The sequence below is a fragment of the Pogona vitticeps genome, chromosome 7, assembly GCF_051106095.1.
Source record: "Pogona vitticeps strain Pit_001003342236 chromosome 7, PviZW2.1, whole genome shotgun sequence".
Taxonomy (NCBI): Eukaryota; Metazoa; Chordata; class Lepidosauria; order Squamata; family Agamidae; genus Pogona; species Pogona vitticeps.
Window position 1 is genome coordinate 24,668,052 of NC_135789.1, and position 16,969 is coordinate 24,685,020.

At 44.3% G+C, this 16,969-nt stretch overlaps 1 protein-coding gene across 2 annotated transcripts; it reads right to left on the reverse strand.

The window, feature by feature from the left end:
• Positions 1-383: 383 nt before the first annotated feature.
• Positions 384-16,281, reverse strand: NIPSNAP2 (nipsnap homolog 2). Of its 2 annotated transcripts, none has more exons than XM_020803925.3 (10): positions 16,109-16,281; positions 12,978-13,117; positions 12,835-12,880; positions 10,671-10,759; positions 9,640-9,710; positions 8,308-8,448; positions 7,733-7,764; positions 4,891-4,985; positions 2,980-3,063; positions 384-1,961 (listed from the first exon to the last, which is right to left on the reverse strand). In XM_020803925.3, the coding sequence occupies exons 1-10, from the start codon at positions 16,243-16,245 to the stop codon at positions 1,897-1,899; spliced, it is 900 nt and encodes a 299-aa protein (XP_020659584.2). In that variant the 5' UTR covers positions 16,246-16,281; the 3' UTR covers positions 384-1,896. The 2 variants fall into 2 exon arrangements, with proteins under 2 accessions (XP_020659584.2, XP_020659585.2); XM_020803926.3 differs by lacking the exon at positions 16,109-16,281 and adding an exon at positions 14,996-15,027.
• Positions 16,282-16,969: the final 688 nt, after the last annotated feature.

A 16,969-nucleotide genomic window follows, 5' to 3' on the forward strand; every position in this document is an offset into this window, starting at 1 on the left:
TCTCTGCCCCATGGGAAATACTGTGAAGGAGTACATTCTTATCCATGAAAAGGAGTGCAAAAAAATAAATCTTTTGTTTCGGCACCTCTGCCATTCCCTCCTACAAAAAATGAATGGACTGGAAGCTTAATCTTGTGGTAGGACAGCATCCTCCCCCACATCTGAAGGCACAATTTACAAAAAGTAAAAGCAGCATCAGAGTCTGGGCCTGCATTAAACGGGAACCTTACAGTATCATGTTACACATTTGGAAAGAAATCCACTTGGTTTCAGTGAGATTGACCTGCCGCCTTAAAATCCCAGGAGACCCACCAGCTTCTTCTCCATCTCAGTAGGAACTCAACACGCACTGCTGCTGAAAGAAGTCCAAACCATACCGATAATATGCGAAAATCAATAGGATTTTTATTGACCCTTCCGCCGGAAAACTCACTGAAATGTATAAAGTGGATGTCTCATCGGTAATCAGACGTACAGCAAGCTGCGCTGATTTGTGAGCCAACAGGATGATCGCTGCAACATACAGGGTGTCTACAACGTTACAGACACACAGACACAGAAAAATCTCTGTTCTACAGTGAAATCAAAAACAGGAAATTGGACATGGGAGGCCCATGGATTTGTGCCAGTCCTAAATGATTCTGTATGCTTCATCTTCTTCTTGCTTTGGCAGAATTACTTCTTGCAGTTAACATTAATTTAATCACTCACATGACTGAAACATGGACGCTTTATTAATTTTTTTAAAAAAATTCCTTTCTTTTCCTACTTTGCTTCACTACATAATCCAGGAGTGGTTTGTAAAAAGGTCCATGGCACTGACAAGTCTGCAGAGCTGATCCCAATCCTACAGAGCTTTGTAGAAATTCAAGCTTTGTTTTAACCGGATTCAGGCTCTGCTTCCTGCGCTTCTTCCCTTACGCTGGGAAACATTTTGCCTGATCCTACATATCGGGCTACAACTTTCTTTGCAGAAAGGAAAGGAAAGGGGTAGAAGGAGAGAACCAAGAGTTGTAAAACACCGGTTTGGTAAGGGGTAGCACTGAAGGAGCAGGAGTGGGGAGTGGAGAGGAGCGAACCACTTGCCCCTGGCTTCTCCCATCCAAATTCAGATGCCACTTTGATAAAGGGCTCCTAAACCAGAAGCTACCTTAAGTCTCCTCTTCTCCCTCCCTATGAGAAAATCCAGAAGTCCTCTCCATTCCCCAGCTGGAAAAGTCTCAGCAATTTGTTTTAGCAGATGGCTAAGACAAAATTGAGTAAGACAAAGCAGGATAATAAGATGAAATGCTTTTCCCGGGTAGGTCAAAGGAAAAGAGAAAAGAATTGGAGACTTTTCTCCCAATGAGCAAAACAAAAGACCCTGTTTGAAGAAAGCTAGCTGGTGTGTGTGTGGGGGACTCAGGAGGCTTGCTTTGGGGCCTGTTTGGGGCCCACCAGGAAGGTCCTGTAGCCCAGAGGAGCAGCGGTGGTGACCAAAAAATAAAACAAAACAAAACAGAAGGGAGTGTAAGTCAGCAACCTCCCAATAATTAAGTACAGCATCATTCAAGAATTTAAAGCTCGTGCAAACTACCACTGAAGTTTGTGCGTTTCCTCCAGGGCCTGCCGGTTCCCCAAATAGCTGGCTGTGTTTCAATGAAACCGTTTCCCCGAGAACCAGGTTAAACACTAAAACATAAAATGTTGACCCTGCAACTCTCTCCTACGTGCTTCTGCAGGGTCTGAAGAAAAGAGGTTTTGTTCAGAAGCCTCAGCTTACAGTACTCCCCCAAGTCAGGGTCTCCATTGCCATACAATTTACCATTCAATGAGCAAACAAACAAACAAGCAAAATGAGACAAAAACTCTTGTTCAGATTTAAATCTACCCAGAGGCACCAGGCAATCAGCAGCTTTACTGAAGTGGAGAAATCTTCAGTGGTATCATAATTCTTGATTCCATTTCCTGTATTAGGGGCACTGGGAATAAATAAGGAAGGAAGGAAGGAAAGAAGGAAGAGGAAGAAAGAAATAGAGGAAGAGAGGAAGGAAGAAAGGAAGGGAGGAGGAGTGGGAGGGAGGGAGGAAGGAAGGAGGGAAGGAAGGAAGGAAGAGGAAGAAAGAAAGAAAGAAGGAAAGAAAGAAAGAAATAGAAGAGAGGAAGGAAGAAAGGAAGGGAGGGAGGGAGGGAGGGAGGAAGGAAGGAATAGAGGAAGGAAGAAAGGAAGGGAGGAAGAGTGGGAGGAAGGAAGGAAGGAGGGGGAGGGAGGGAGAAAGAGAGGTAGGGAGGTAGGGAGGTAGGGAGGAAGGAAGGAAGGAAGGAAGGAAGGAAGGAAGGAAGGAAGGAAGGAAGGAAGGAAGAAAGAAAGAAAGAAAGAAAGAAAGAAAGAAAGAAAGAAAGAAAGAAAGAAAGAAAGAAAGAAAGAAAGAAGGAAGGAAGGAAAGGAGGAAGGGAGGGAGGGAGGAAGAGAGAAAGAGAGAAAAAGTCCATTTTTAAAAGAGATGTATAAATGATAGGACATATTGAACATGAACCACGAGTGAGATTTTGTAGCCATCTTTTAAAAATATATGAATAAGCTGATACTGCTCTAGGACTGGGGATTTTCTCCAAAAAGATGCAACAATGCTTCTGCTCTAATCTGGAAAAGACAGGAGTGTGAAGCACAAGGAAGGTTCCTTGCATTGCCTTTGGTCTTCCTGGTGCTCCACGCAGCGAGAATGATGGTGCCACTGCCTTTGCTATCATCCAACCTCACCTCTTCTCAGAACAAGCTTCCTGCCCACATTTTTTTGGCAAACTGCACCTGTAACCTCCGTTTACATTCAAAGAGATCTGAAATCACAGGTCTAGGCTGTCCATGCGTCCTGACCTCCCAGTTAAGACCTCAACCGAGAGCAGTCCCAGATACCACTAGTACCTGAAGTGACGCGGCAAAGAGAGGAAACCCTTTGCTAGAGTTTCTCAAACCTAGCCTGCACAGATTGGATCCGTTACCTGTATAATACACTAGCTCATCCCATCCCGGTTTGTGCCACGCAGAGTTCCTTATGTCTTCTCTTGTCTGCAGGTCTTTGTAAGCTGGAAGTGTTAACGGGAGAAAAAAGATTTTAAACAACAAAGCTTGGAACTCTCAGTGGTGCTGACGTTCATCAACATAATTTCTTTGCAAGCCTGGCATAAGACCAAAAACAGAGTGCCTACTTGTTATATTTTTATTCCGCTTTTCTCCCAAAAAATGATGGGACACAGTAACCATTGTCATTAAAACCATAGACGGTTTTTACTGCCATGGCTACAGCCTTAGAATCTGGAAAGGGGCCATTGTGGTTCAAGAAGGAGGGCAGAAAGCCACTCTCAGCTTCACACAAACGGGCGCTGAGAAGAACCACCTGGAAATTCAGAGGATTTGGATTTGTGAAAGGTAAAGGTTCCCCTTGACATTTTTAGTCCAGTCGTGTCCGACTCTAGGGGGCAGTGCTCATCCCGTTTTTCAAGCCGTAGAGACAGCGCTTGTCCAAGGACAGTTTCCGTTGTCATGTGGCCAACGTGACTAGGGAGCGCCATTTTACCTTCCCACCGAGGTGGTACCTATTTATCTACTTGCATTTACATGCTTTCAAACTGCTAGGTTGGCAGGAGCTGGGACAAGCGAGGAGAGCTCACTCCGTTGCGTGGATTCGATCTTACGACAGCTGGTCTTTCTAAGCACAGGCTTCTGCGGTTTAGCCCGCAGCGCCACCACGTCCCCTTCATGTTGTGAAGGTGGGCTAAATAAACTCCTTGTCCAAATTGTACGCATGCCCCACTCCCAAATTGTTTGTGCGCAGGGCCAAGCCTGTATTAGTGTTTCCTGGGATGTGTTTTGCAGAGAACAGAGAGAATTGCCACCGCTATTCCAGAACAGAGAGCCCAAGAGCCCTTTGCGGAAGTTTTGTGATTTTCCTGATCCTGTGTATATGCATACATATGGATAAGTAACTGTATGTAAATCCCCAGCCTTCAGTGCAACAAACTGGAAAGGTACATTTAAAAAAGGCTGGACTGCTGGAGTTTTCAGGGGTTTAGGTCTCTGGAGATGCAGAGCCAGAGGTTGGGAGTTCTGATTCCTCACAGTGCCTCCTTGACAGGGACTGAACTCAATCTATAGGGTCTCTTCCAACTCTGCAGCGCTAAGATGATGATTGTTGTAGAATTGCTGGAGAGCTCAGGGGTTTAGGTATCTGGAGATGAGGACCGACACCTCTGGAGTTAAAATTCCTCACTGTGCTCCCTTGACAGAGGCTGGAAGCCATGATACAGAAGGTCGCTTCCAGCTCTGCAGTCCTAAGGTGATGATTATGGTAGAACTGCTGGAGAGCTCAGTTATTTAAGTCTCAGGCTGCAGAGCCAGAGGTTAAGAGTCCGATTCCCCACTAACAGGGGCTGCATTTGATGATCCATAGGGTCCCTTCCAGCTCTGACGCTCTAAGATTATGATGATGTTATTATTATTATTATTATTATTATTATTATTATAAAATGCACATCATCAAACAATAAATGCACATTTTAAGGAGGTCTTAATTAGGTAAGACAGAACAAATCCAAGGGTAAAATGTTTCGGTGTTAAGACACCAGCTTCAGTCCCTGGACGCACTAAAACATTTCACACTTGAATGTGTTGCTTGTTGCTTCCTGTTGTTCTGCGCAGGTGTAGACACACATTACAGAATGACCGGGAATGCTGCTGAGCAATCTCTAAACTGGAGAACCCAAGACGATCTTGCCTTGATTGGGAGGTTTGTTCCCATCCCCAGCCCTGGGAATCTCAACGTGAACAAAGTCCAAACGTTCCCAGAGGACTTTAGAAGAAGGCCTATCAGGCACATCCTGAGCTAGACGTGGGAAATGCAAGCCCGGCCGTACCCCAAAGGTGATGAACCATGTACAGCTGCCCAATCTGTGAGAAAAAGCCACCGACTGCTTCTTTGTCATCCTGCCGGAAGCGAATGGCCCGGGCCCTGAAAGAGACGGGAAGAGGGGTTCGTCAACGGGACCCGGGGATTGGAGCTAAGATCATTGCAAAAAAGCCGGGAATTACCCTGGCTTGCGGTTCAGGAACAAGCACGCCAGAAAGCATCGCAACCTGGCACAACACTAGAGAAGTATTAAGGGAGTATTTCCAGCTAGAAAAAAAGATTACAGAAGCTCCTTTTCAGATTAAGGAACCCTGGCATTATTTGCTCAGGACCCTGTTTTGCTTTTTTTGCTATTCAGGCCGCATGGCAGACGCACTTACCATCTTTCGTACATTTGCCCTTAAAAATAAACCTGAGAAGCACTTCATAAGTGGAGAGTCAAGAGCAAGAAAGCTGTCCAGGGTTAACAAAGTTAATTCCCTATGAACTGAAATCAGACCTGAAGGCAAGCCTGACTTTGCCAGTTCTTTACACCTCTTTGCATCGAGTAAAATCAGAGCATCCATATGTATCCGTTGGCACACCTAAATGTGAACTTGAAAAGCAAATAAGTGGAAAGTTTTACACCAAGTTTTCTACATTTGTAGAGTTTCCCAGCTTCCCCATCCTGAATGTTGGTGGGTGGCTAGATATTCCATGGAGTTTGGTTGAAATGTATTTTATTTAAATTATTTTTACTCCGCCTTTCTCCTCGAACGGGGCCCAAACGCTGCGGCCCCCAAATGTTTCCAAGTTCGGGTGATCCTCCACATGCCCTTAAGAAGCAGCGAAAGTCTGCATTGTGGAATTATTCATATTCAAGCCCCTCATTCTTGAAAAGATCAGGTATTCTTTAGTACTTTGTTTTTCCTTTCTTTCCAGTTTTCATCTATTTTTTCTTCTTCTTCCTCTGGACGAACTCTCTGCCCCCGGGTCATTATTCTTTCTTTATGTCAACAAAACCAGCTAACTGAACAAAGTGTGAGGAAGACTGCTGTACCAGGGGACTCTGACCTAAGTGGAAAACAATCCCAACTTAGAAAACGCCTCCTGTTACAACACTACTTCTCATACTCCAAAAATACTCTCCCAATAACCTGTCCATCTTTTCCTCTTCAGACCGGGAAGTCCTCACTGGAATATTGGCTCTATAGGTTCTGCAGCAGAACCCAACTAGACACAGCACTGATTGGCTGGCGGCTGTGGTGCCAAGAACCCACTTCATCTTCTGCCAACGCCAAAGAGACTTACACTTACAATCTTTTCATGTCTGAAACCCAGTAGTAGGTTGTAACTAGAGCAGGTCTATTTGAACCAATGGAACTTACGGAGGGGTTGACTCGCCAAATCCCCAAGGATTTAATGGGCCTCCTCTAGTTGCAAGTTACTACTGGATTTCAGCTGAAGAGTGTTGTCTTTGAAAGTACAGCAGACAATCCATTGAAACCATGAAAATGAACAGGTAGGAAATCCCCCCAATAGCTAGGGATTTGGGAAGTTGTCGTCTAAAAAACATACCATTTCCAAGCTCTATACAAAAGATATACACCATGTTTTATAAAAGAATAATAGCTGGAATGGTTGGTAAGCACATCGGTTTTGGCAAACAGAAGCTGGACCCAGACCATGGGGAGAAAAATGTGTCGGCTGCTCTTGCAATGTACAGCGTGTTCTGACTTTTAAATAAACTGACAGGCTTCTCTTTCCACAGCACCTGCCCTTGGGTAAACATCTGTCTGCAAAAGAACATGTGTGGAGGGGAAAAGTTCTCAGTTCTCTGGGGTCATTCCACACAACTCAAAGACAACCTTAAGCACCAGAGAAATGTTACCTAATAAACAAACCCCCTGCAATGAAATCAACAGTGCTAGTGATAAGGTAAAGGGGTGGATGGTGGTGGGAACTTCCTAGAAAAAGGAGATAGGAAAAAATTACCTGGAGGGAGATGAGCAAATGAGCCCAACCTGGTTCCTTCCCTGAATACGTGGGGAAGCTTCAGTGAAAAAGCCCAATTCGGGAGCCCACCCAACACCCTCCTATCTAGGGGGTCAGTGCCATTACACTCCACAAGACTGTACAACTGTATGTATCCTGACTGTAAGTATAGTGTGCGGCATATTAACTGTTAGGAAATATTACCAAAAATAAAGCAGCGAAGGGCAGCCTTCTGTTAGAATCGGCATGACTGCATTGAGAAATAAATACGTCATGACGGATTCTAGCTTTGACAGCTTTAGGAAGCATTAAATATCTTGGAGGAGGAGAAGGCTGGTCCACCGCTAACAATCTGGACAGTGAAATGAAACCTCCGCGTTCAGAGGCAGGCTACCTCGGGCCACCAATTCTGAGGGCAAACGGGGTCAGTGACCATCCTCATGCCCGGCTTGTGAGCTTCCAGAGGAATTCAGTCACAAGATAGAATGCTGGATTCCATGAGCAGGGGATGAGCGGTCACTTAGTGCGAAGGCCCTCGTTTTACATGCAGGAAGTCCCACGTTCCGTCTCCAGTACAGCGTCTTCCGGTACGACTACGGAAGAATCTTGTTTGAAGCCCTCAATCCTCATGCCTGGCTGCCGGCATCAACAGTCCAGGGTGTTCAAGGGCCAAGGATCTACAAAGCTTTGACCATGCTTTGAAATCTGGACTTGACCCATCATGGCAAACCTGTCATGTCCACTTTCCAGCGGTTCTGTGGGTGCTGAGACCCAGCAGCACACAAGCTTGGCTTTCAACTACAGTATCTTGTTATAACACACATAGGGACACACACAGACACACACACACACACGCATCGTGAGGGAACACTTACCAGTAATTGCCCCACTCGATCATCGTCCCAGGCTGAAAGAGAAAAGAGAGGTGATCACACCCTGATAGCGCAGCTCCTTGTACTGTTCTCCAAGATGGGGAAGTAAGCGAAGGGATCCAAGAGGATCTAAAAGGGTTCCTGGAGCAAGTGAAGACCGATCTACCCTTCCCGGCTCCAGAAATCCTCTTGGATCTTATTCGGTCACTAAAGAAGGCAACTCAGCCCAAAAGACAAGGGGTGATGAGCCAGACGTGGGGTTATTTTCGTCAGACAGCTTTTTAGTTTTTGTTCACGGTAGTAGTTGGCATTAAGGGACATGTGCTGGAAACAGGACTCAGCGACTGCTCTTTCCCCCCCTCTTCACAAGGCAGGGCGTCTGAGACAAAACTAGCAAGACCCAGGAGAACCCAGCGGCCAGCTCTTGACAGAAAACGACCTGCCCTCTTCTCAACAAATTAGGTTCCTTGAAGGAGGTTAAAGGGAAACAAAGGCAGGTACATTTCTTCTCCATTTATTTCCTCCATTTTAACAGTGCCAATTCTATCAAGGGAATTTTTTTTTTAAAAGGCACTCACACGAAGCTGGTAAGACCTCAGTTCATAGATGTTAGGCCCTGGACGGGGAACAGGTTCATTCCAAAAACTGAACTCCAACAGCAGTTGGTTCTTGCGGGAGAGAAGCATGTTTCCCCTTGCTTTGCGAAATTCCATGAAGTCCTAAGTATGAAATAAAAACACAAAATCCACAGTGTTTCTTAAATAGACAGTAGCACATGGCATGGATCAGTAAAACAACAAGAAAAACAGGAGCTTCTCCCACTCAATTTACTTCTGCTGCCTCGACCCTGATAGCTCCCCACAGGAAAGGCCCAGCCTATCACAGGACATGGCAGTTTGTGTCCTCCACCTATTTTGGACTTCCAACTCCCCATAAGCCCAGCAACCGTGATGAATAGGAAAGGAATAAAAGCAAAAGCATGCAAAGCGTGCTCCTTATATACTGCCCCATAGCACTTCAAGCACTCTCTAGGCGGTTTACAAGTTAATCATGCAGGCTACACATTGCCCCCCTAGCAAGCTGGGTACTCATTTTACCGACCTCGGAAGGATAGAAGGCTTAAGTCAACCTTGAGCCGCTACCTGGAATTGAACCCCAGGTCGTGAACACAATTTTGGCTGCAGTACAGCGTTTTAACCACTGCGCCACAAGGCTCTGTGGAAGTTATTGTCCAAAAACATCTGGAAGGCTGAAGGATCCCAGCCTCATCTTCATGGATACAAAAACTCTTGACCATGCACAAACCCTTGTAGGAAGTATTATCAATGTCTAAGAAAGTTTCATAGGGGTCAAAATGTGATATGCTTTCAGATTGCTTCTGGCTTACGGATGTAACTATCTCAAATTTGTCCTATCATTGATACCCCTGTTCAGTTCTTGCAAACTGAAAGCAAGGGTATCATTTCCTGGGTCAAGGCACCTCATGTTACGTCTTCCTCTTTTCCCACTGCCTTCTACTTTTTCTAATGGTGAACAGGGAATGAGACGCCTTATTTGCTTGCCTGATTGGCTTGCCTAGGAGCAAGGCCCCAAGAGATTTTAAACCATTTGCTACATTACTGATCTGCTCCCCTAAAGGTTACGCACCACACAGCATTGTGCTGTCATCAGCATGCCTTGAACAATTTCTTTCGGGATCAAGAAAGAAATCAAGGGTCTCCTTTGTTTTTGTTTTGCAAATGACACAGTAGCCCTTGTTCTGCTGGCTGTGGGAACGTGCTTCTGCAGACTTTATAAAGCACAGCCCTATGTGGAATTACATGGATGGAGGACTTGAGAAATGAACAAACTTGGGCCTTCTCGGTGCTGTTGGACGAGATCTACAAGCGCACCTTTTTACCTGGTCTTACCTTGTTATGGCGAAGCTTACTCATGACTTCTGTGAGGGCTGGATAGCCCCCCTCGTACCTCCAGAGGTGGACTAGAATGAAAAGGAGCATGTTTAGGAGACCTATCCCCTTCAGGTAGGCACACAGTGTGCTTCTACTGACTTCCGCGTCTCTCCTCATCCTTCCTAGTCTATCCATGCACCCACCTGCATTCCACAGCCACCTTCCTTTCTCCATCCCTTCCTCCCATCGCCCCTCTGGAGGGTTAGCCAAGCTCCTTTCTTTCAGGGCTTCTCAGACCACCACCTTTTGGGTGGGATCTCAAAATGAAGATTTCCCAGGATTTTTCACCTTGGGATCCATTTCCTAAGCACCCACATCCCTTAAATATCATCCAGAGCACTCCAGGAGAATGCAGCTGAAATTATTTTCCCAGCAAGGAAGTGTTTACAAGGGGAAGCCTGCTCACTCAGGGCCTCTAGGATTGCAACGGAGAAGAGCGTCACGTCAGGTTAATCCACCCAGAAGATCTTCCGAGTCTGAATCTGTCTCTCAGAATCTGAGAGACAGAGGTAGAGCGCCCAGACTCCAGGCCTGAGAGTGGCCATTTTGTTGTGATAAATTCATAAATTCTTTTTAAAAAAATGCCCTTTGGACACAGCCCCAGACTCCAAACCCAAGCAAAAGCTCATTCACATGCCTTTCAATGCTGTTAAAAGAAAGAGAATTCAGCCTTGGCCTAATCCTGGCTTAGGACCCAAAGAGTCCACTGGGATCTTTACCAAGTGCATAGCTGCTGCTTGGGGATCTTCCCTAGGCCTGCAAAGCTCAGGTCTGACCAGCTGCCACCGCAGAAGTCATGGTTAACTGGACTGCCCCCTGCTAACCACTCCCTGAATGCATGTTGAGGATGATGGAGGATTGCCCTCCGCTCCTCAGAGACTGTCCTGCCCCCTGCCATCTTCCCGCCTGGCCAGAAGAAGCAGACTGCCCGTGGCAAGCACCCAACCTCAGCCCAGAGGCATGTTTCTGTTGAACGTCTTATCTCCTACCAGCCTGATCTTGCTCTCCGTACCACGTGTTCCACGTCCCCACCAGTGTACAGGGAAACCCTTCGTGGACTTTTAGCAGCACCTCTTCGCTTAAAAAAACAAAACGAAAACAGACGTTACATCACAGAAGTACACAAAGGCCAATCAGCTCAGCAGTCAGATGTTCATTCCGAGGGTGAGACCCTTGAGTTTAGATTTCTGTGATTTAGATTTCTTCTCTCAAGAACTCTCATGTCATCTCCTGAGGAACCTTCCTGAGAAACGTACTGTTTGTTGTTGTTTAGTCGTTACATTGTGTCCAACTCTTCGTGACCCCTTGGACCAGAGCACGCCAGGCCCTCCTGTCTTCCACTGCCTCCCGGAGTTGGGTCAAGTTCATGTTGGTCGCTTCGGTGACCCTGTCCATCCTTCCCATCCTCTGTCGTCCCCTTCTCCTCTTGGCTTCACATTTTCCCAACATCAGGGGCTTTTCCAGGGAGTCTTCTCTTCTCATGAGATGACCAAAGGATTGGAGCCTCAGCTTCAGGATCTGTCCTTCCAGTGAGCACTCTGGGTTGATTTCCTTCAGAATGGATAGGTTTGTTCTCCTTGCAGTCCATGGGACTCTCAAGAGTCTCCTCCAGCACCACAATTCAAAAGCATCTATTCTTCGGCAGTCAGCCTTCTTTATGGTCCAACTCTCACTTCCATACATCGCTCTTGGAAAAACCATAGCTTTGACTATGCGGACCTTTGCCAGCAAGGTGATGTATCTGCTTTTTAAGATGCTGTCTAGGTTTATCATCGCTTTCCTCCCAGGAAGCAGGTGTCTTTTAATTTCCTGGCTGGTGTCACCATCTGCAGTGATCATGGAGCCCAAGAAAGTAAAATCTGTCACTGCCTCCATATCTTCTCCTTCTATTTGCCAGGAGGTGATGGGACAAGTGGCCAGTTTTGTTTTTTGATCTTGAGCTTCAGACCATTTTTGTGCTCTCCTCTTTCACCCTCATTAAGAGGTTCTTTAATTCCTCCTCACTTTCTGCCATCAGAGTGGTATCATCTGCATATCTGAGGTTGTTGATATTTCTTCCAGCAATCTTAATTCCGGCTTGGGATTCATCCAGTCCTGCCTTTCGCATGATGTATTCTGCATATAAGTTAAATAAGCAGGGAGACAATATATAGCCTTGTCGTACTCCTTTCCCAATTTTGAACCAATCAGTTGTTCCATATCCAGTTCTAACTGTTGCTTCCTGTCCCACATACAGATTTCTCAGGAGATAGATAAGGTGGTCAGGCACTCCCATTTCTTTAAGAACTGGTCCACACAGTCAAGGCTTTTGCGTAGTCAATGAAGCAGAAGTACTGTAGATGTTTTTCTGTAACTTTCTGGCTTTCTCCATAATCCAGCGCATGTTAGCAATTTGGTCTCTAGTTCCTCTTTACTGTCAAAATGGCTTAAAACCAGCTGAAGTTTGCATTCGATGTTAGAACACTAACAAAGGTGGAGTCGGACACGACTTAATGACTAAACAACAACAACAAATGATGCTTTTGTGATCCCAAACCCATCACAGACTTCTATATAGTTCCTTCCATGTTATTTAAAAATGTATGTATTTCTCAATTATTGCTAGATTTTTTGTTTGTAAAATTACAAAATATAAAATAAATAATATATAAAAATATTAAATATAAAAATAAAAAACTATGGTGGCTCCCAGTTTACAGAACACCCCGACATCTCCTAAAGAGGTGACAATCAAATCACTTATGCACAAGAAGACTATTAGACTAGATTTGTTTAACAGATCTAATAATGACCTCATTTACATATGCAACAGGATGCATTAGCAGAACCCCCAATGGCAGAACTAGTACATTGGGAGAAAGGTTCAGGTTAAACCTACTTTTTGCTAATTTAGGGAATAGCTTTAATAAATTAGCATTCAAAAATGTAATATAGTCCATTTTACCACTTCCTTCCTGCCTAACCTATGTTCCTGCACAAGAAGTTGAGATTTAACCAATTTCCCACACCTACGAACCTACAAACATTTACTTCCAAATCTCATTGGGTTCAGAGGGACTTAACTTCCAAATAAGTGTGTTTAGGATTATAAACAACTTTTATGGAGCTGGATTCAAAATCCTCCAACCAGTTCGGTCCTCCATTCAGACTTACCAAAGCCGATTGTAGGATTCTAGGCATTCCGGTTTGACGTTGTGAACTGGAAAACAGCAAAAAAAAAGTCTATGTTAAAAATCAGGTGAAGTAAGAGAAGAGAGAACCCACACAGGAGAAAGACTAAAAGAGGAGCAACTCACACTGTAATTTATAAAGACTGCTGGTCTCCTTTTTAGCCAAAAGGTTGGAGTGTGCGTCTTTCCTCGGATCTACTTTGCGGACAAAAAGCGACTTCAACCAGCTGTCTTCCGCAGATCGGTTATTCGACGAGACAAGGCCCCTGCCCGTGGAAAAAAGAAGTGGTGAAAGACAAAACACTTTGTTAAAACTTAAAGAAAAATTAAAAAGAAGACAAAAACATTACAGCACCTTAGAGACTAACTGCTCTATTTTAATGTGAGCTTTTGTGGACGAGTCCACTTCTTCAGACATTATGTCTAAGGCCGAAAGTTCACATTAAAATAGAGCAGTTGGTCTTCTGGTCTCCTTTATTTTTCTTTTGGCTTTGCCTGATACATCGGCACAGACTAGCACGGCTGCCCCTTCTAAAACGACAGCTTGGCTAAAACTTGCCTACAGTTTGTTCCTGAACTATTAGACTATGGAACAGAAGGCGAACAGAGAGAAGATTCACAGATCATTTCCCACATCGTGGAAGGCGTCTTCCTCTTTATTGTTAGAACCCATACTGTATTCTTCATTTGCCAGTCATTAAAAGTGAATGAAGAAATTTGAATCGAGTCATCACATAAGGTTTCACCCATCTCATTAAGAGGCCAACAGGAAATTTCTTGAGAAGTATGTTTTAAATTGTTAAATTGGGTCTTATGTCCAAGCAAAGGTGCCTAAGCCTGCAGCCTAAAATGCTGCAAAATATGTGTATGAAAAGGAGGGAAAAATAATAGCAAACCACAAAAAACTGCTGGGTTTTTAGCTCTTCCCAAGCTGGTTTTCCCCAGATGCTTTGGACTTCAAATCCCATGATCTCTTGGCACAGAGGCAGGGGGTGGAGATCTATTTGGACCAATAAGAGTTGCCATTATGGTTTAACTGTGCTGTTCAAAGTGGCAGAAAACAAAAATGAATGCAATCAATTCATTGGCTAGAATGTACCAATCCTTAGGCTGAAAACCACAAGTCCCAGTGCCCTTCTTTCAGGGTGGAAATATTAATTTTATTAATTTTTACATCAATATTAATTAATTAATACATTCATGTGCATCAAGGTCAAAGAATTTTTTTTCAAGGACGTGGAAGAGATGTAAACATCACTGAACTCAACAGATCTTCCTTCTAAGTAGACACATATAGTACTGAGGTCCCCACTGAGCTAGGAAAGTTACTGGGTGGTTTTGGTTCAAATGCTCTCTGCGAGCTGGATGCACCTTGTGAGGATGAAGGAGAACAAGAAACAGGAGACTGAAATGTCATGTATCAACCTAATTGAGATTTATAAGTAGAAACTGGCAGGCTTCCTTTTTAAAAATGGTAGGCTTCCTTTTTAAAAAATATATTTGCAAATTTGCAAATCTGGTCGTAATTGACCAGATAGGTGGGATATAAATAGAATGAATGAATGAATGAATGAATGAATGAATGAATGAATGAATGAATGAATGAATGAATAAATAAATAAATAAATAAATAAAAACAACCACCGGAACCCAGAACAATCTGTCATTCAAGAGTCTGCTTTTGCTTGCCTGATTAAATAAGGTGATGCTTAGGGTTTTAAATCTGTGAACACCTGGTTAAACCCGATTGCCTTGGTCACAGTAGCATCCTAATATGGTTCCCAGAGCCCTTGTGGCTGGGTTGTGTTGCAACCCAGGGGGACAAGAAGCCTAAAAAGTAAAAGTGAAACAGAAGCTGTCCTTCCAAATTTCCAGTCCTTATCTGAAAGAAGAAGCTCTATCTAATTTCCCATAATGGAGAGCATAGCCTTTATGTTCCATGAAGACTAGTAAGGATTAGGTGCTGTTTACATGGCTTGCTGAAGGTAAAAGTGCTAAGCTATTGGCTGCTCTCTGCACTGAGCGTCCCCCAGGAGTGGAAAAAAAAGGGACAGTTTTTCCAACCTTAACACATCTGACTTTGGCTTCCAAATGTCTGCCTCAAAGAACCAGAAAAAGTATATATTGTTTTATTACATACGTACATTGTAATTTGCAACATTTCTAAGGAATTACATCATCTGCAAATTTAGGGGGTGAGAGAGTTCTTTCTTTCTTGTAAATCTTGGCATCTGCTGGAAGCCTATAAGGTGACACACACACACCCTTTATCATGGAGGAGTTAATAATGTTCAATTTAGTTTAAATGTGATATAAGTTCATATCTTAAATTGTGGGACCTGGGGGACTGGATTAATGTACGTGAAGACACCTACACCCCCCTTTTTGGAGGCAGCTGTCTTATTCTCGGGGAAACATGGTATGTGTATATATGTACGCATGCATGTTTATAAATGTATAAATATAAATATTTATAATATAAATATTATAAATAAATATTATAAATAATATAAATATTAAATAAATAAATAAATATTTTCAAAATACATAAAACCTGTATTTCTCCTTAAAAAGGGAACCAAGGTGGCTTACAGTAATTAAAAGATATGTACAGCAATTAATTATACACTGATGAACATGTAAACAGGTATATTTGTTTATATATGTATTTATATGCATGTGTATTAGATAAGCGTAGATAAACATATTAACAGGTACTGTATGTGTGTCTGTACATATGCATAAATATGTTTGCATATACACATAGACACATATGCTATCCGACATATACAAGATAGATAGATAGAAACCTACCCTATGTGATCTTGTCTTATCTGTCCATATGTACTATATGTAACTTATTTATACACATATAGGTGTAAATATCTATATTTACACACACACACACACACACACACACACACACACACACACACACACACACACACACACACAGGTACGTGCACACTTTTTAAGGCTGCTTCTCTGCCTATCTACTGCTTAAATTTCCCGATCTGCTTAGAAATACATAGGCAGAAAAGCCAGGAAACCCACCCACCCCCATGCGCCCTTCACTAATTAGTTCTTTTAATTAAGGAGGGAGGGAGGCTCGTTAGGCCGGCTGGCCAGCTGGCGGCCACGTGACCGGCCCGTGACCTTGAGCCGGGGGGGGGCGGTGGCGGCGCCCTCTCCCCTCCCCCTCCGCTCGCCCGCCTTTCCTTCCCCCTCCCCCCCTCTTCCTCCCCGTTTCCCCTCACCTGAGGAGGAAAAGGCGGGAAGGGCCCCCCGGGCGAGGCGGCGGGAAAGCCGGGCGGCGGCGGAGGAGGAGGAGGGGAAGGGGATGGTGGTGCGGGCCCACGCTCCCTGGCAGCCTCAGCAGCGCCCCGGCCGCCATCTTGACCACCTCCAGCCGGGCTCGGAGGGGAGGGGAGGGGAGGGGAGGAAAGGAGAGGAAAGGAAAGAGAGGGGAGGGGAAAGGGCGCAAGGAGCCCCCACAGCCACTAGGGGGAGCCCCTCTCGCCTCTGTCTGTGTGTTTTTTGTGTGTGTGTGTGTGTGTGTGTTGTCTGAGGGAGGGGAAGAGACTCGGGGGGAGCCCCCCTTCCTTCCCGAGTCTCTTCCCCTCCCTCAGACAACAACAAGACAACAACACACACACACACACAGAGGCCGTTTCCAAGCCTCTTTCCTCCTCTTCTTCTTGATTACAAAAAGTACAAAGTTAGACACGATAAGGTGGCAAAAGTGAGTGCGCTGGACGTTATGCTATATACTGTATGTATGTACAGTATATTGGTGTTTGTGTATATATACACATACATATACACATATATGTATATACATACTGTATATACATATACAAACATACATATACGGTACATATACATATACATATGCATATATATAATATACAGTATACACACATACATACACACATATATACATTCAAACACACACACACATATATACACACGCATACACACCTACCTACCTACCTACCTACCTACACACACACACACACACACACACACACACACACACACGCAACTTCCCAGCCTCCAAAAATATGTGGGAACCTCAGGCAGAGAAGGTGTCAAAAAATGAGGAAATCATTTTGATT

What these genes read in the sequence shown, in the direction of transcription:
- NIPSNAP2 (XM_020803925.3), bottom strand. Translation starts at nt 16,245, where the DNA reads ATGGCGGCCGGGGCGCTGCTGAGGCTGCCAGGGAGCGTGGGCCCGCAC. An exon ending in CATGGTTCATCACCTTTGGG is followed by an intron (nt 3,064 to 4,890) that starts GTACGGCCGGGC and finishes TAACACTTCCAG; the next exon opens with CTTACAAAGACCTGCAGACA. An exon ending in TGAGCTAGTGTATTATACAG is followed by an intron (nt 1,962 to 2,979) that starts GTAACGGATCCA and finishes ATTTATTCCCAG; the next exon opens with TGCCCCTAATACAGGAAATG.